Below are 18306 nucleotides of genomic sequence, written 5' to 3'. Positions count from 1 at the left end.
ATTATATAAATAAAAGGCTTACTATTGTTATCAAATAACGTGAGGCAAGTCTGTACACGTGTCAACTTGCCCCATTTGTTTTGAGCCAACTTGCCCCATCCATACATTTGGTACAAAAACACTCACCATTCCACACCAAGATGCCTTGAATGATTAATTTTAATGGTATAGAATCTTTAAACCATAAGGAAAACTATGATATAACTCAAAAATAATCTTTCATGTTTGTATAGATGTTATAGCAAATAACAGAAAGATAAAAGAATTTACTTACTACCATCAAAATCAAAATTTGTCTCATAAATTCGAGCTCCTACGTTCTATCTACAGAATTTTGCTGGTAACTGACGTGGCATTTACACAGTATATGTGTTAGAGTCATCCATTGGTAAACTTTAAAGTTATTTTGAGTGTGCCAACTTACCCCTGTAGCCAACTAGCCCCGGTCTCCTCTACATATACGTGTGTGCGCGCGCGTGTGTGTATTACGCTAAATATCCAAGATAATATTAGTTCGACACGCTGTCAGTCATAGTTATTTTCTTCGTTTAAATACATATCACAGCCTCTCTAATTCCATGTCTGGTCGTCGACCCGGTTTACGATGTTCCGTAAAAAGGCAGAGGTCTGTTTTTGGCAGCCGATGGTGAAGCCCGAAGTTAAGTCGTATCTGAACATCATAATATTAACTTTGATCTGATGCGGAGCGTTGTAATGACACGTTTGATGTTGTTTGATATTATTTCGTCAGGTGAAATATCCCAGGACGAAGTTTATCATTTTATAATAGATTGGAAGAATGTTCATGTAATATTTTAAGCTACTTAAGAAGAGAATACATCGTGACAGACACATCGAAACGGACAAAAACATTTGTACAGAAAGAGACACGGCAGATTCACAACCATTCTTAAAGCGAGTGAATATCGGGAAATGAAGGGGGGGGGGGGGGGACCGAATACCCACCCCACCCCCTTTCTGAAACGTGACAGACACACCGAAACACATACATACGTACATCATACCTACAGAGACAGACTGGGGGGCGAATCCCCCTGTTTTCTGAAACGTGACAGACACCGAAACAGACATACGTACGTACGTACATACACAGATAGACAGGCTGACAGACAAATCCACAATCATTCCGAAAACGAGTGAATAACGGGAAATGAAGTTGCGAATCATCTCCCCGCCCCCCAACCCCCCCAAATCGAACAAGCCGGGTGGGGGGGGGGGGGGGTGTGGGCATAAAAATGATACGAATTTAATCGTCCATTTGCAGCGAACGTCCAGCCAGAAGGGTTTGTCTGTGACACAGATTTGGGCTCAAAAATATAGAGCGCGAAACGTTTTCATTTTTTTTTTCATTACTTTTCGTAAAGTACTTTCACAAAAGGCGGCTGCATTTTGATAAAGAGTTGACGGTCTATAAACAAGTGTTATTCAACTCTTATTGTTTTTTTTTTAGAGGCTGGGAACATATGTACGTTTTACTTGTTGAACTTTTATCTCCAGTCAATTTCACCGAATTGCTGGAGAAACTTCTGTTTCCATACTTTGATGAATTGAGATTTTATTTTTGTTTTTTTATTTTTTATTTTTCTAACGATGCGCTGTTGCCATTTCGAGTGGGTGGTTCTGGGACATAAGTGAAAGACTTCGGTCACCGACTCATTCATCTATTTTTCATTTTTCAAGGGGGAAGATTCATCCAAGATTTATTCATTAGAGCATGACTGTGTCAGTGACTGTGGTTTTTATTTTCTGTGGAGCCACCCCTTGGGAAGTGGAAAAGCTTAATGTTTACATTATATGTGTGTGTGTCTGTGCGTGTAGTACACATAAAGCAGGCGAATCCCAAGTGAGCTTATACATACCCATAACTACATCGATCTAGTAAAATTCTTATTACCTGCGATAATCGCATCACCATAAAAACATTTTAATATCATCAAAGCGAACTTTTCTTATCTTATCTTAAGAAGATCCCCTGTAATGAAAGTCACGATGCCAACCTGTGAGATATCTTCGCATGCTTATTAAACAGAGCTTATCGTCCCGAGAATGACTAATTACCCATAATTAGAGGTTTGTTTAAAGGTTCATCTTGGTTCAGCGCCGGTGATTAAGCGGTCGATTGTATCGTAACAAAGGATGGAATTGATAACGTACAAAAGATAACTATTCGGGGGTCCTACTATCCTCCTCTCCGGCCGAGGAACTCAGGTCAGGTCAGGACCCGGGTCAGGGAGACTGACGTACTAAGCTCCTCTGAGCCGGTAATGACGGACGGGATGATACGAAGACGCAAGAAAATTTAATAGGAGGATTCGGTGAATAAGCGACCAAAAAAATAATGGGTATAACGTTCGCGGGTTAAAAGACGGACTCGCAAAACGTAGCTAGGGTTTCCCGATAGTAACTTTTTTTTTTAGTAATTGTTACGTCGATTTTTCCTTGAGGCGAGTTGCTGTTTATTTTTTATGTTATTTTCATTTTTTTTCGTATGTTTTTCCGACTATATTTCTTTCTACCATTTTTGTTTCTAGTTTTTTTTTTTTTTTTTTTTTTTTTTTTTTTTTTTTTTTTGGTATGGACATTCTCATCTGTTGACGTTTGTGAAGTTAATATATATATATATATAGTATATAGATATATATATATATATATATATATATATATATAAATAGTATATATATATATATGTATATATATATATATATATATATATATATATATATATATATATATATATATATATATATATATATATATATATATATATATATATATATATATATATAATATATATATATATATATATATATATATATATATATATATATATATATATATATCATCTCTAGTAATAACAATAATGACAATGTATGATACTTAAAAAAAACTCCAAGCATAATAATTATTTATTAGATATGTATATATATATATATATATATATATATATATATATGTGTGTGTGTGTGTGTGTGTGTGTGTGTGTGTGTGTATATATATATATATATTATATATATATATATATATATATATATATATATATATATATATATATATATATATATAAATTAAGACAATGTAGCATCAACAGTGATATAACATCCATTGCTAAATTCTAAAGAAAGGAGACGAGACGGAGAAATAACCCAGAGAGAGAGAGAGAGAGAGAGAGAGAGAGAGAGAGAGAGGGGGGGGGGGGGGGGTATCGCCCTCAACAAACAACCGAAGCCGTTGGCATTTGCAAATGCAACAAACAGCCATCGGCTGTGAATGTCCAGACCCACGGGTCTGTGTGACACAGATTAAGCACAAAAAATGTAGAGCGTGAAACGATTTACCTTTTTTTTTTTTTTATAACATTTCCAAACACGAGGGCTTTTAGACATGGCGGTTGGCTCTCTGATAAAGCGTTATCACTCTGCGAAAGAGGAGTTATTTAACACTTTCCTGTTGTATCAGCGATGTCGGAAAAAAAGTAACTTTTAATTTGTGTAAAGTGTTTTATTTTTTAAATTTTATTGATGCTACGAATCAGATTGTAGTGTTAGTTTCATTTTTATCATTTTTATGTATATTGTTATTGGTTTTATTTTTATTATTTGTTATTTTCTTAGATATGGTATTTGGGTTTTTATTATTTGTTATTTCTTTTAAATATTATTTTGGTTTTTATGATGTGTTATTTTTTTTATTATTGTCATTTTGAATTGTTATTTGTTATTATTTAAATATTGTTATTTTAATTTTTATTATTTGTCATTTTTTAATTGTTGTTGTCATTTTGGCATTTATTATCTGTTATTTTTTAGAATATTGTTACTTTGACTTTTGTTTTTTGTTATTTGTTTAAATATTGCTATTTTGATTTATATTATTTGTTATTTTTTAAATAATGTTATTTTAATTTTCTTTGTTTGTTATTATTATTATTATGAGTTTTCGTGAAATTCATTCACGAATTTCATGTTACATCAATATTTCTTTCCTTTCCAACCTCGTTCTTATGGTTCCTTCAGGCTTCACTTTTGTAGAGTATTATTATTATTATTATTATTATTATTATTATTATTATTATTATTATATATGCGGATAGGAATATTCAACGTTGAACTGGAATTCATCCTTCCCGGATTCCCGGAAAAGTATACTATTATAACACCCACCCCTTACGACTCTCTCTCTCTCTCTCTCTCTCTCTCTCTCTCTCTCTCTCTCTCTCTCTCTCAACAACAAACCTAGTAGAGGTAAATAAACTAAACTCAGTTACAATTCACAACAAAGACGATCGCTCAGCGAAGCAGAGGACTCGAGAAACCGCAAGAAAAAGTGTCAACAGATGACAGCGCATGCGCCAAGATTCTCCTAGACCGGAGAGCGCATGCGCTAAAGTTTATTTATTTATTTATTTATTTTACAAAGACCCGAGGCAGCTTAAGCAAGAGGAAAGCTTACTTTGAAAGCGTAATCCAGCCAGGGTTAAACTACCGTGTAATAGACGAGGGTTATGAACAGCCGGAGTTCGACAACCTAATACTTCAGAGTAAAAGAAATTTATGTTAAATAAAGTCTAAAACTACATTATTTGCAGATTTAAAGCTTTCCTTTGTCCAAACAGTTGCTGTTGTGGATATATAATCATTTATCTATAAAGACATTTTCCACGATTAATATCTTCGAAATTGTTCATATAATAATAATGTGTGTTTCCTCGCCTAACCAAAATTATTTATTCATATAATTTAAGATTTTAATTACCTTCCGTCTTAATTATTCATGGATTTCCCTCTCCACTTATGAAGCTCCTCCTTAGAGTTAGAGAGAGAGAGAGAGCAGAGAGAGTCTCTCAATTTCTCTGTACTTTTATGCGACCAGCAACAGTCGACTGACCACTGGGCACCCAAATCAACACCCAGGTTGACAGACGCGACAAGTATCAAATTATCGTAACAGAAATCACACAGTTTTAAGGATCGAAACCAAATCAAATCTTCCTTGCTGTAGATCGAACTCGGGTGCGAATTCCTGAGATGTATGCTGATATTTCACCAGCCCTTTTTTTGCCATGGTTTTGGTTGGGTTGGGTTGGTTAATTTAAGATTTGGCTAGTATTTTTGTGGTAATTTGGGTTAGGTTAGGTTGGTTAAGGTAAGGTAATGCTAGTATTTTTGCAGTACTTTGTGGTAGGTTAGTAGTATTTTTGTGGTAATTTGTGTTAGGTTAGGTTGGGTTGGTTAAGGTAAGGTTAGGCTGGTATTTTTGCCGTAATTTGGGTTAGGTTAGGTTGGGTTGGTTTAGCTAAGGTTAGGTTAGTATTTTTGCAGTATTGTAGGTTAATTAGGTTTTTTTGCGGTAATTTGGGTTAGGTAGGGTAGGTAGGTTTGGTTGGGTAGGTTTAGGTAAGGTTGGGCTAGTATTTTTGCGGTACTTTAGGTTAGGTTGGGTTGGTTCAGGTAAGGTTAGGCTAGGTTATGTTACGTTGGTTAAGGTTCGGTTAGGCTTTTAACTCTATGGTAATTTGGGTGTAGGAAACATAATAATGACTATTTTCAAGAACATTCTACGCTAGTCTTCAAGATATGGCGTCCCGGTAGTACTAGGTTACATCTCAGGGAAAATGGAACCCAGCCTGCCCCGGCCTTGGTAACGAAAAGCTTTCATAACCAATAACAATTAAATAAACAAATAAAAAGAGTTTAAAACTCCCATGCAAACGAGCGAGGCCATAGGAATAATACGAGGTCAATCGTCCATTATAGAGTCGAACGTCCACCGGCCCTGAGGTCAGTGTGACACAGATTAAGCGCCGGAAAATATAGAGCACGGGGTCTTCGTCAATTTTTCCATCACACTTCCAAATATGGGAGGGCTTTCAAATATGGCGGTTGCCCCTCTGACAAAGTGTTGCCGTTCTGCGCAACGGCAGGTGTTTAGCACTCTCAGTTATTGCAGCGACGTGGAAAAATGCGTTTGGCGTGTGAATTTTTTTTCAATTGTTTTAATTTCTCGGATTTAGGAATGTTACGGAGGTTGAAATGTTTATTTGCTGGTACTGAAAAATGAATATGTCAGCGAGTATGGTATTTGACCTGAGAGGAGAGAGAGAGAGAGAGAGAGAGAGAGAGAGAGAGAGAGAGAGAGATAGACGTTGTTTAGTGAGGTTTTGTACTAATTGTACTTTTCACTTTTGTTTCCTTTTTTATAAGTATAATTAATTCATACAAAGACTAAAAGGCTTTTATTGTTTTTTTCATTTTTAGGACTTTTAGTGCCTTACTGCTATGCATTGGAACTCAGACTATTATTATTATTATTATTATTATTATTATTAGTAGTAGTAGTAGTAGTAGTAGTAGTAGTAGTAGTAGTAGTAGTAGTAGTAGTAGTAGTAATTGACTTATATTTATAGCGTCAAAGTGAAAGTTAATTCTGGTCTCAAACTGAATGGTCAAAATCTGAAATTTTCTTAATCTGGAATTACCTGGAATTAACAAGGCATATTATTATTATTATTTTAACAACACATTATTTCTCTCTCTCTCTCTCTCTCTCTCTCTCTCTCTCTCTCTCTCTCTCTCTCTCTCTCTGTATTTGTGTATATATGTATTTTACTTATGGTAGTACCAAATGGTTACAGAAAAAAGTACGGAAAGCAAAATAAATAAATAAATAAAAAACAAGCATCATAAAAAAAAGGAGCAGACGACTCAAAAAAAAAAAAAACGTAAGAAAGTGTTCAGAATTTTTTTTTTTTTTTTGCAGGAGCTTAACTAAACTACTTAAGTTAAGCCTAGATTAAACTATACCGTATAGTGGCAGTAGTAGTAGTAGTAGTAGACGCTCTTTACAGCCCAACTTTTTTTATTTAAAACTCTTGGAAATGAGGAAATTAATTTCGAGAGACCAAAGTGAGTATCCCCCCACCCTCTCTCTCTCTCTCTCTCTCTCTCTCTCTCTCTCTCTCTCTCTCTCTCTCTCTCTCGTAGAGGGTATGTATGCATGTGTAAAAGCCACATATTTTATTTCTTCCCAAATCAATTCATATATATATATATATATATATATATATATATATATATATATATATATATATATATATAATTATGTGTATATATAAAATAATTATAAAAATATCTATGTATATTATATATAATGTTTGTGAGATTGTGTATATGTACGTGTGTGTATGTATGTATGTATGTGTATCTTAACCAGACACTAATCGCTACGGAATCTGTGCAAAAACGCACATACACGCACACACACACATACACAATGTATGAATGTATGTATGTATTTATGTATCTTAGGAAATAATCACTACAAAATCTGTGCACCCCAAAAAAAACACACACACAAATACAGACCATTTTTAAAAACTGTTAATGAGTGTTCTCCCCATTCAAAACCGCAAATTCGCTATTTAGATGCAAATGCTAAGCAGGGTTGCCAACAGTTACGAATGCTGTTATGCCGCTACTCTAGCGAATCATCCCGCTAGAGGAACATTAGCAGTCATGACATGGCGGTAATTAGGGTTATTTGTCTCGCTTGAATGCCTACCTTTGATATCTTTTCCTCATTCTTTTAATTTCAATTCATTTGTCTTAATTTCTCGTTCGTTTTTGGTGTTATTTTTTTTTGGTGAATTATAAGCGACTAGAACGATAACGTGAGTCTATATTTTTGAGTCTATGGTTTCACGTAAGTTTACGCTCGTTAATATCAATTCTAGAAAGTTTTATTATAGTGAATAAAAAACTCTCCTAAGTTTACTACTCTTTCGATCAGTGAACTTAAGCCGAACTGAGTCTGGTCAGTACTTGGGTGGGTGGCCTCCAGTGATTGCCAGACACGTTGGTATTTCTCTAGGGCATGCTGGCCCAGAGCGTTGCAACAGAGATTGGGAGACTGGTACGGGCGGTGGTAATATATATATATATATATATATATATATATATATATATATATATTATATATATGTGTGTGTTATATATATATATATATATATATATATATATATATATATATATATTATATATATATATATATTATATATATACAGTATTTATTTATTTATTATGTATGCATGTTTTAAATACTTCATTCTTTTACCAGCTCAAGCACACTATGTATAATATACATAATAATGTATATATTTGTTGAATAATAGTTTTTTAGTATTAATTTTAGTACCAAAATAAAATGTAAGTTATGCATCAGAGTAAAAAATACCAAGAATTAGGCACAAAAAACAGTTTGGAGTGAGCTTAGTATATAGGAATCTTTTCCCTCTGGCCCTCAATTTTATTTTTAGGATTTTTTTTTAAGGTCAGAGGTCAATTTTAAAACCACTTTTTTTTTCTTTATGATTTTGATGGACCTATGTCGATACTTATGTTTCATTCAGCTCTATATATATATATATATATATAATATATATAATATATATATATATATATATATATAAATAAACTCCACCACGAAAAAGACAGACTATAGATCTCACCCTATTTATCACCTCTTGTCTCCACAGCGCCTGAAACGCCTGGACCTCTCCTACATGAGGGTGATTCGCCCCCCGGCCTTCTTACGCCTAATCCCAAATCTCTCTCACGTGGTGGTCCTGACGCTCAGGATGACAGAAACTACTGACCAGGTGGGTTATGATAGGTCAATAGAGGTCAGTTGGCACCTGTATGTCTTTTTAGTATTATTATTATTATTATTATTATTATTATTATTATTATTATTATTATTATTATTATTATTATTATTATTTTGAATAGGTGTTTAAAGGCCTAATTACACCTGTTATTATTATTATTATTATTATTATTATTATTATTATTATTATTATTATTATTATTATTATTATTAATCAGGGTTAACCCCAGAAACGGTAGTTACCTTCTGTTTACCCACATAGGATCCAGTGGTCAGAGAGGTTGGTTTCAGGAACAAAACAGCAAGCGTACACACTTATTGTGAAATACAGTGAATAATGGAATGTTATGAGAAGTTATAGTAAATCAGTAGAGAGAAAGAGCAACTCTCTCTCTCTCTCTCTCTCTCTCTCTCTCTTCTCTCTCTCTCTCTCCACGAGTTTTCGGGTTACGTAAATGTGTTCAATAAACTCAATTTATTTATTTATTTGCTGGGTTACGAGAGAGAGAGATTGTTCCTCGTGTTGCTCTCTCTCTCTCTCTCTCTCTCTCTCTCTCTCTCTCTCTCCACGAGCTTTCAGGCTGTGCAAATGTGTTTAATAAACTCATTTTTTTGTTGAGTTACGAGAGAGAGAGAGAGAGAGAGAGAGAGAGAGAGAGAGAGAGAGAGAGAGAGAGAGAGAGGGGTCTTAATATTGTAGAAGACATACCGTTTAGCGCTCAGCGTCTGAATTATGGATTAGCCTGACTAATTACCGAGTCCTAGACTAAGTAGCCTCCTTTGTGTTGTAGGTCTAAGGCGTTTATGAAACTTTCTTCTTCTTCTTCGTCTTCTTCTTCTTCTCCTTCTCCTCCTTCTTCTTCCTCTCCTTCTCTTCTTCTTCCTGAAAGAGAGTTTGAGGAAGAGAATTTCACATCCTGGTAGTGAGTAATATAAATACTGACCTGGTTGATCCCTGAGGACTTGCCATATTATGTATGAAGGACTGTTGAGCCAGCTCTCCTTTACTGAAGTGGAGTGTGGTTGTTGATTGCAAGTATGGAAGATATATATGGCCAAATTTGACGTAAAACAAAATGTGAAGATGAATAATGTGCAAAATGGTTAGTACTATTGGTGAAAAGGTAGATCAGAGTGGTTTGAGATGGTTTGGTCTAGTGGAAAGAATGGAGGATGATGATTTTATATATATAAAAAATTATATAATTCTGAAGTATTGGAAAGAGAGAGAGAGAGAGAGAGAGAGAGAGAGAGAGAGATGAATTGCTGATTAGGCTTATTTGCAAGTCGTATGAAACATCAAGTAAGGAAGTTTTATGCACGGGGAATCATCCACGATTAAACTGGATAATTATTATTATTTTTTAAATATTTCTAAAACTGGATTGACGTGAGTGTAGAAAGAGTAATGGGATTGACAGCGTTAGGCCTACATTTGGTTTCCGTTGATAACTAGGCCTACGACGCCTGTGGAAAACCTTTAATGAAATCGTATATTGTCTGTAATTAGTTTAATGCGCCCCCACCTCTCTCTCTCTCTCTCTCTCTCTCTCTCTCTCTCTCTCTCTCTCTCTCTCTCTCTCTCTCTCTCTCTCTCTCTCTCTCTCCTTTCAAAACTTCCCAGTAGTAAAAGGTTTCCGATACTTTTCCATATCGACAAATTCGCTCACTTATTGCAGACTGCTCTTTCTATTAGTCCCTCCTCTCTCTCTCTCTCTCTCTCTCTCTCTCTCTCTCTCTCTCTCTCTCTCTCTCTCTCAAATAAACAAACAAACAAACAGAGAAGTAAGCACGAAATTGTAGATCTCAAACCATTATCGTCCACATATAAATCCAGTGACAGATCCTGAACTACTGAACTAGTACTACTGGTCCACTTGAGCTAAAATTGTTTCCTTCTTCCATTATTCCCAGTTATTGGGCCTCATCGGCCGGCAGTGCCCAGAGCTACGCGAACTGGACATCTCCAACACCCCCATCACAGAAGCCGGACTAACCAGGCTCTGCTACGACGCCGAGAACGACAAGCCCCTCTGCCAGAAGCTCCTGAAACTCAGCATCATGGGCTGCATCATAAGCGCGCGCCCAGTCAGCTTCCTCCTCCAGTACATTCCTACTCTGTTAGAGATCGACTACGATAATATATTCGAGGTGGGCATAGCAGCTCGGACCTTCGTATAAAGCCCACATTTATAACTGCACAGCTGGACTGTGCAGTTATGACTGTGTAGGCATAACTGAACGTCCATAGCAGGCTTAAATCAGAGATTCTTCTTGACCTTTTTTTTCTATGACTCCAGACTTCCAATGATTTGCCCAATATGGTTCCATACCCCCTTTGCTAAATTCCATTCAAGTTCTATTTGTTGAAATGATAACTTAATATCCTTAGTTTAATATATACATACTCTATGTATGAATAGGTAGGAATGGAACACACAAGAAAATCAAAAGTATTTGTAGTTTTCTAGTTATTTACAAAATGTACCCATGTATACACTGATGCATTAAAATCAAATATATACAAATATCCAGAGATCAAGTCTCATACCCCCAGGGCCAGCATCTGGTTCTCATGCCCCTAAGGGGTATGGAATGTGTTATTTTTTTTTTCTTATGCGTCTAAGGAAGTTGCTGCATATTTGCTCTTTGGTAAACTTAACTAAGATGAAATCGTGTTGATTAGCTGATGTAGTAACGGTATTCCAACCGTAGGAATTTTAAACTTCACATCTCGTTCAGGAAGTTATTGTTGGAATTGTGCCACTCGTATGCAATCACGTATATTAACTTGATAATAAGACTACTACTTCTATTATTTTTTCTCAAGAAGCATAGTCAAAATCTGCCACTTCGTGTGGCATTTATTCTTTATAAATACCATAAACGCAAACCGCATATTAAAAATCTTTGCAGCCACTCATAAAATCTAAATTTACCAATCAGTTCAAAACTAACCAAGTAAGACTAGTTCCTCTCAGCATTGCTGACGTCGCTGATATTGGTCTAGCGTTCGTTGGAAATTTGGCAGTCAAGAAGAAAATGAACTCGACTGCTGCTTTTTTCTGTTTTCTTCGGAAACTTTTAATTTCCTGTCAGAAGTCGAGTTTGTGAGGAAAGTCCCCGGAGTAATTTGGTCCCTCTAAGACACTTCAGTACAGAAACTTTCTCCGTGATTACTGGGTGGAGCACTCTTTTCAAAAACCGAACGCTAAGAAATTGGCCTACCGATCTCCTAGACTCGTTTAGACCTCGATCACTAAGAGCTTTATTTTTTCTTCAGTAGGAAATAGTAGAAGAAGAAGGAGTTTTTCTCGGAATACTTAAGTGATTAGGCTTTTAAATTTAACCTTCTTTTTCTATTCAGGAAACTGATTAGCCTACGCTGTGATACTGATAACCTATTCCTATACACGTTCCAGTGAGTAGGTTTTCTTGTTCACAAGTTCGTAAATCACAGACCTGAAATAAAAGTCAAAATTAACTTCGCAGTTGATCATGAATCTGTGTGAAAATCTCATTCACTTTCTGTAGTAGCTTCCAGACCTCACTGTGAACTAAAAAAAATGTCCAGTAACTAATTTTGTTTGTTCTATTCCTAAGAATGAAGATGACACAGAGTCCCGAATTCTCTCCTCTCTCCCTCACAGGTCTTCGGCGTCATGAAGGAGTGGGGGCTGACGATGGACAACCTCGAATCCTTGCCGAAGTACCACCTGAGAATCCTGAACTCCTCCAACGAAATCGTGGATCCCGTCGACGTCCATATTGCTTGCACTCTTTGCCCCTACGCTACGGTAAGCAGGGAAGCGATGTAATATCTCTTAGTAGGTAAAATATTCTGATTTAATTTACCAATACAACAAAACTACAGTTTATTTTCCATATAGGCCTTTTTTCACATCTTGACAACCAATCAAAACCTCACATTTTTTAATGGTAAACGAGCTATGACCTTCCCTCAAATGATATAATATGTGACCATGACCTCAAATGAGGTAAATTACCTATGATCTCTGACCTCAAATGAGGTAAATTACCTATGATCTCTGACCTCAAATGAGGTAAATTACCTATGATCTCTGACCTCAAATGAGGTAAATTACCTATGATCTCTGACCTCAAATGAGATCAATTACCAATGACTTCAAATGAGATCAATGACCTATGACCTCAAATAACATATATGACTCGTGACTTCATGAGATATATAACCTATGACCTCAAATGACATATATGACCTCTGACCTCAAAGGATATATATGACCTCAAATGAGATAAACTACCTGTGACCTCAAATGAGACCAATGACCTATGACCTCAAAGGATATATATGACCTGTGACCTCAAAGGACATACAAGACATATGACCTCAAATGACATAAATGAACTCAAATGAGATAAACTACCTACGACCTCTAATGAGATCAATGAACTACGACCTCAGAGGGCATATATGACCTGTGACCTCAAATGACATATATGTGACCTATGACCTCAAATGACATATATATGACCTATGACCTCAAATGAGATCAGTGACCTACGACCTCCCTCATCCGCCAGAACTTCACCTTGAGCAACGCCTTCGTCGACAACGAGATCCTGTACAAGGCCATGGTTCTCGAAAATCTGGCCCACCTCCGGATCACGAACGGCGAGGGACTCACACTGAACTTTCACGAGGGCGTCCTGCCCGTCCTGACGGTCAAAGGTCACCAGCTCCAGTCCCTACTGCTGGCCAACTTTACCTCCATTGATATTGCTGGTGAGGATTTTTGTTATTATTTTTTTTTATTAACCCATTTGTCTTTCTTGCAAATGTTGGTGTTAATTTTATTCTCTCTCTCTCTCTCTCTCTCTCTCTCTCTCTCTCTTTTAAACATAGTATGTATCAAGAATTTTGTAAAGATGCTCTCTCTCTCTCTCTCTCTCTCTCTCTCTCTCTCTCTCTCTCTCTCTCTCTCTCTCTCTCTCTCTCTCTATTTAATCACAGTATATCAAGAATTTTATGAAGATGTGGGAAAGGTAATGTTCACTGAAATATATATATATATATATATATATATATATATATATATGTATATATATATATATATATATATATATATATATATATATATATATATATATAGTCTTCAAAATTACAGAGAGAAAGATCGATCATTCATATATTAGCTAGATTATTTGTTGGTGAAAGATCTATGTAAAGGGAGAATACCGTTCTTTTCCTCACGTTTCCCATCAAGTCATCAAAAATAGAAAAAACAAAGCTATAAATCAAGTCACATTATCATCTTTCAGAGAGAGAGAGAGAGAGAGAGAGAGAGAGAGAGAGAGAGAGAGAGAGAGAGAGAGTTTTAAATGTCACCGTCCCTGGTTCTTAAGCGCTCACCCCACAAACAGTTACGGGCACACCACGTATACACTATTTATGTGAGGTGCAAAGCTTTATTTATTCTCTTGTTTACTCTACTCATTTTTGATCTAACGTAACTTCATGCTACTTCAAAATTTTATTTTATTTTATTACATGCTTGTTATCGTTTTCTACTATAAATAGTAACTGTGGCAGCGGAAACTGAAGTAATTTTCTTCTTCTTTTCGCCAGTAATTGGAGAGTGCTGTCCCCGCCTGCAGAATCTGGCGGTGAGCAACATCACCGTCTACGAGGAGATCATGTACCCGAGGGAACACCTCTATAATCATCTGACGGGCCTGGAGGTGAGTCGTAGCAGTGACGATTGCGGGAGATATAAAGTCGTCATCTCGTTACGACCAGATCAGAGGTCGTTAACAGTTTTCTAAAAACAAAGAATTTGGTCCCAAGTTCGTGCATACCATTCGTGATGTTTTATTATTATTATTATTAATTATTATTATTATTCCATCTTTTTTTAACTTTCCTAAGGTAAATTCGAGTGTCTTTTGTAGTTCCCTTCCATTTAAGTTATAAATAACTTTAATAAAGCTTACAACAGACCTTATAAGTAGGAGTAAGTAGTGAGAATTCCCTAATGGTCTCACACAATAATCCCGTAGAGGGTTAATGCCAGGTGCACTGTAAGCATTAATTAAGTTTCTCTGCAGCGTTCTTTCGGCCGTTAGCTGCAATTACTTTCATTCCTTTTACTGTACCTCCGTTCATATTCACTTTCTTCCACCATGCTTTCCACCCTCCCCTGTTGCAACTTTCAAACCTTTATACTGACAGGTTCCTTCTCATAGCTGAATGATCTCATAGAATCCCAGCGCTCGGCTTCAAGTTTAGTATATTCCCAGTTCCCATTCCTAGATGCGGTGACAGACATTTCACTTAAAATTCCAGGTGTGGTCCGACCTGAGAACTGACACCTTGAATATCATCATCCTGAAACAGCTTCTAACATACTGCCTCGGACTGGAGAAACTCTTGGTGCGAAACACCGACGCGCTCTCTGACAAGCTCCTCTACGATATCTGGAAGGTGGGCGTCATTCTCTAGACCAGGGATTCCCCCCCAATAACCCTTTTGTTCTTATATGTAACCCTTGGGCATTTTTGTAGATTCTTGGTAACCCTGAAAATTGAGGATGAAAAAGAAAAGCGATGAAATTGATTCTGTGGTTTTAATTTTATTTTGAAATTTGTTTGTGTAGATTGCATAAGAGTATTAGTGGTAATAAGGAAATAATAATAAAAAAAGACATGACATTGTGCAACCTCAATGCAGATTTCATCATGTATTGCGCAGTCTTGGTATTCTCTTAGGTTCAATGCACCCCAAGAAGAGTACAAATGTACCACTGGGACTACATGTATAGTACCCGAGCTTGTGAACCCCATTTGTCTCTTCAAGTGTCATGGGACAGCAGTTTTTTTTTTTTTCCCTTTTTTAAGTCAGGAGAGCATTGCAGGTTTATTTACTCAGTAGGTTAGCATAGTAACATCAAATCGCCCAAATAATTATTTGAGCAGCGCCATTATATAGCTCCGAGATGTATGCACAAAACACTGTTAGTGCTAATTTGGCTTGGTATCCACACGTCACCTACGATGTGGTGCTAGTACTAAACACCGCATGATAAATGTAAAGTAGACGGTTGTACGAAGATATATTTTATTAATGTAATTTGTCGACCACACAATATAGAAATGTGTGTATATAATACTTTGATCCCCAAGGGGCTATAGTATACTAAACACGGCGTCCCAAGGAACTTCCGCCATGTTTAGTAGTACTATATAGCAACAAGCCAACGTAGCATAGAAATTATTGAAAAGTTGTAAATGAAATCATTAATCGGTCTCAAAAGGCTCGTTTTGTGCTAGTTGCAATTTCCTCTGCGTACAGAAGAAAAATAAAAAGTGAGCAAAGAATGATTTTATTCAACTGTTTAGCACTATCTGTCAATAAGATCGCTGACCAAGGAAGCACAGACATAGCCTGAAAGAGTAAATGGGTCTAGTAGTTCCTATTTTTTTATTATTATTTATTTATTTATTTGCTTGTTTATTTTTTAGGAAAACCCTATGAAGAATCTGTTTCGCCTCACCGTCGACAACTGCCCGAACGTCACGGCCAGCTCCATCCACGATCTACTGGACATGAACAACGACCTGACGCTGATCAGAGTGTGGGGCTGCTTCTTCATCACGAAGGACGACAACAAGACGCTGCAGAAGAGGATAAAAGATGAGAATTGCGACCTTTACTTGGAATGGTTTGGGTGGACCGGTTAATAAGCTGAGAGGACGTCGTTTCTACTTTCGGATTCCAGTCACTTCGGTGCGTTTTGTAGTACCAAAATGTACAGGAACAAACTCGATGCTCAGCTGATATTAAGGCAATTTGCCCCCCCTTCTCTCTTTGGTTAAGTGGACAAATCGCTGCTGTTTGGTGAAAATTCAAGTGAGCTAAGTAGGAGAGCCTTTGTAAAACATTGAAGTATTTTTTACGGGCTAATTTCACCATTCTGGCAATACGTTTACGCTCATGACGTAATTGTAACTGCCTTTAAATACTGCGATATGCACCACTTTTTCATATACTATGTAACTCTGTTGGAACTTTTAATGACAGATTTTTTTCGTCTGATTTTCTGTGATAAAAAAAAAAACTTGATGGGGTGTTGAGTGAAATATCCATTTTAGAACATTGTTAGAATATAGTTTCTGAAAATAAAATTACCTGCAGGAAACGCAGCCTGTAGCAATCTCCCAAGTTTGTTCCCACACAAAACCCCCTTTTTTATGGATGTATTTATATTACTTTTCTTATTAATATTTTTTACTTAGGACTGCTTTTTCTATACGGAGTAATAGAGTGGCGAACCTTTAGCTGTTCTTTGAATACCTACTCATGGAAATGGGTATAATAGGCCTAGTGTCTTTCATAGCGATGTAGGGTTGTAAGCAACTTCAGAGTAGTGAAGGTAAACTAAGCCTCGCTGTCGCCGAAACCTAATCTTTAGAATGATAATATCGACCTTAAGACTCATTCATATGACCTCATTTATTTGATCTATCATCATCTTGATGTAAAACTAAATAGTCCTTCCCGCTTGATGCTCAATTTGGCTTATGCAGAATGCTTGAAGTACCAGAAAATGTTTGTGTAACACTGCTTCGAGTCTCCATAGAATATTTCAGTATATTTGTAATTTTGGTAAGCACAGAGATATTGTCAAAATAAAGGTATAGGGATGTGTAGTTTTTTCTCCCCTTCTGTGACAAGCTGATCCTGACAACAGGCACGATATTACCAATTTCACTTGCTGGGAAAAATGAAACCTTAAAAGGAAAATCATTTGCGTTATATGACATAAATGATTATAATTTTCAATGAGGTTCATTTTTGTCTCGAAGAGGTAAATCCCATGATAACGTAATAGCCTAAGATTTACTAGACCATGATGTCGCGAAGATTATAAGATATAGACCTTGCCGAAAAGAACTACTTGTCAGGGTAAACGTTTTAGTGTTGAAAAAATATACATATTTTTGTGAATATTAAAAGGATAGAAGGGTTGCAGTTGATTGTTTTTGTCATGGAAATCCCTTATGTCTCTCATAAACATGAAAATTGAATGTAAGTCTACAATGGTGTTTTTGACTGCAAATATAATGAGGCCAGCTGTGGCAAATAATGCCGATTTAGTTTTATTCGTCGGGTTAAGCAATGTGTACATTAATCGAATCGCGAAGCAAAAAGATAAGATATACAAGGTGAATTATTGATGCCACTGCCACCGATTAATCCCCATTCTCCCCCCGCACAAAAAAAAAAAAAAAAAAAAAAGGACCACCTAGCAACTGCACAAAAAGTTTCTGATCATGTTTAAGAATGCAGAATCCTAGAGGCGTTAGTTCTTTTCAATAACTTCCATAAAAACGTTAACTAAATTAATCCTGCAATGCATATCCGACTGATGAATATTTAAGCAAAATTGGAACAATTATGTAGTACCTCAAACCAAAAGTTGGAAGATGCACTCTCCCTAAGTTAAATAAAAAAAAATGCCCCCTTGTGCACTGCCATGTTGTGCTGCTTGTGCAGTACTTCCTCCATAGTGACTAAATACCGAATCGTGACCAGTGATGCCGTTTTTTCGTCACAACATTGGCTTTCAGCAGTGTTACCAT

At 36.2% G+C, this 18306-nt stretch overlaps 1 protein-coding gene across 7 annotated transcripts in view; it reads left to right on the top strand.

Moving 5' to 3' along the window:
- The window catches only part of LOC135218494 (uncharacterized), a 313449-nt gene extending 295754 nt beyond the window's left edge, over positions 1 to 17695 (top strand). For all 7 annotated transcript variants that reach the window (XM_064254844.1, XM_064254848.1, XM_064254843.1 and 4 more), the window contains 7 exons: positions 8552 to 8674; positions 10597 to 10833; positions 12333 to 12479; positions 13249 to 13450; positions 14294 to 14406; positions 15011 to 15148; positions 16186 to 17695. In XM_064254844.1, coding sequence (XP_064110914.1) covers positions 8552 to 8674; positions 10597 to 10833; positions 12333 to 12479; positions 13249 to 13450; positions 14294 to 14406; positions 15011 to 15148; positions 16186 to 16404 — 1179 coding nt within the window. In that variant the 3' untranslated portion in view covers positions 16405 to 17695. The remainder of the gene's footprint in view (positions 1 to 8551; positions 8675 to 10596; positions 10834 to 12332; positions 12480 to 13248; positions 13451 to 14293; positions 14407 to 15010; positions 15149 to 16185) is intronic.
- The last annotated feature ends 611 nt before the right edge of the window (positions 17696 to 18306 follow it).

This window comes from Macrobrachium nipponense, chromosome 9 (assembly GCF_015104395.2).
Source record: "Macrobrachium nipponense isolate FS-2020 chromosome 9, ASM1510439v2, whole genome shotgun sequence".
NCBI lineage: Eukaryota > Metazoa > Arthropoda > Malacostraca > Decapoda > Palaemonidae > Macrobrachium > Macrobrachium nipponense.
Note: the sequence above shows the minus strand (reverse complement) of the source record. Positions and strands in the feature narration are given on the sequence as shown.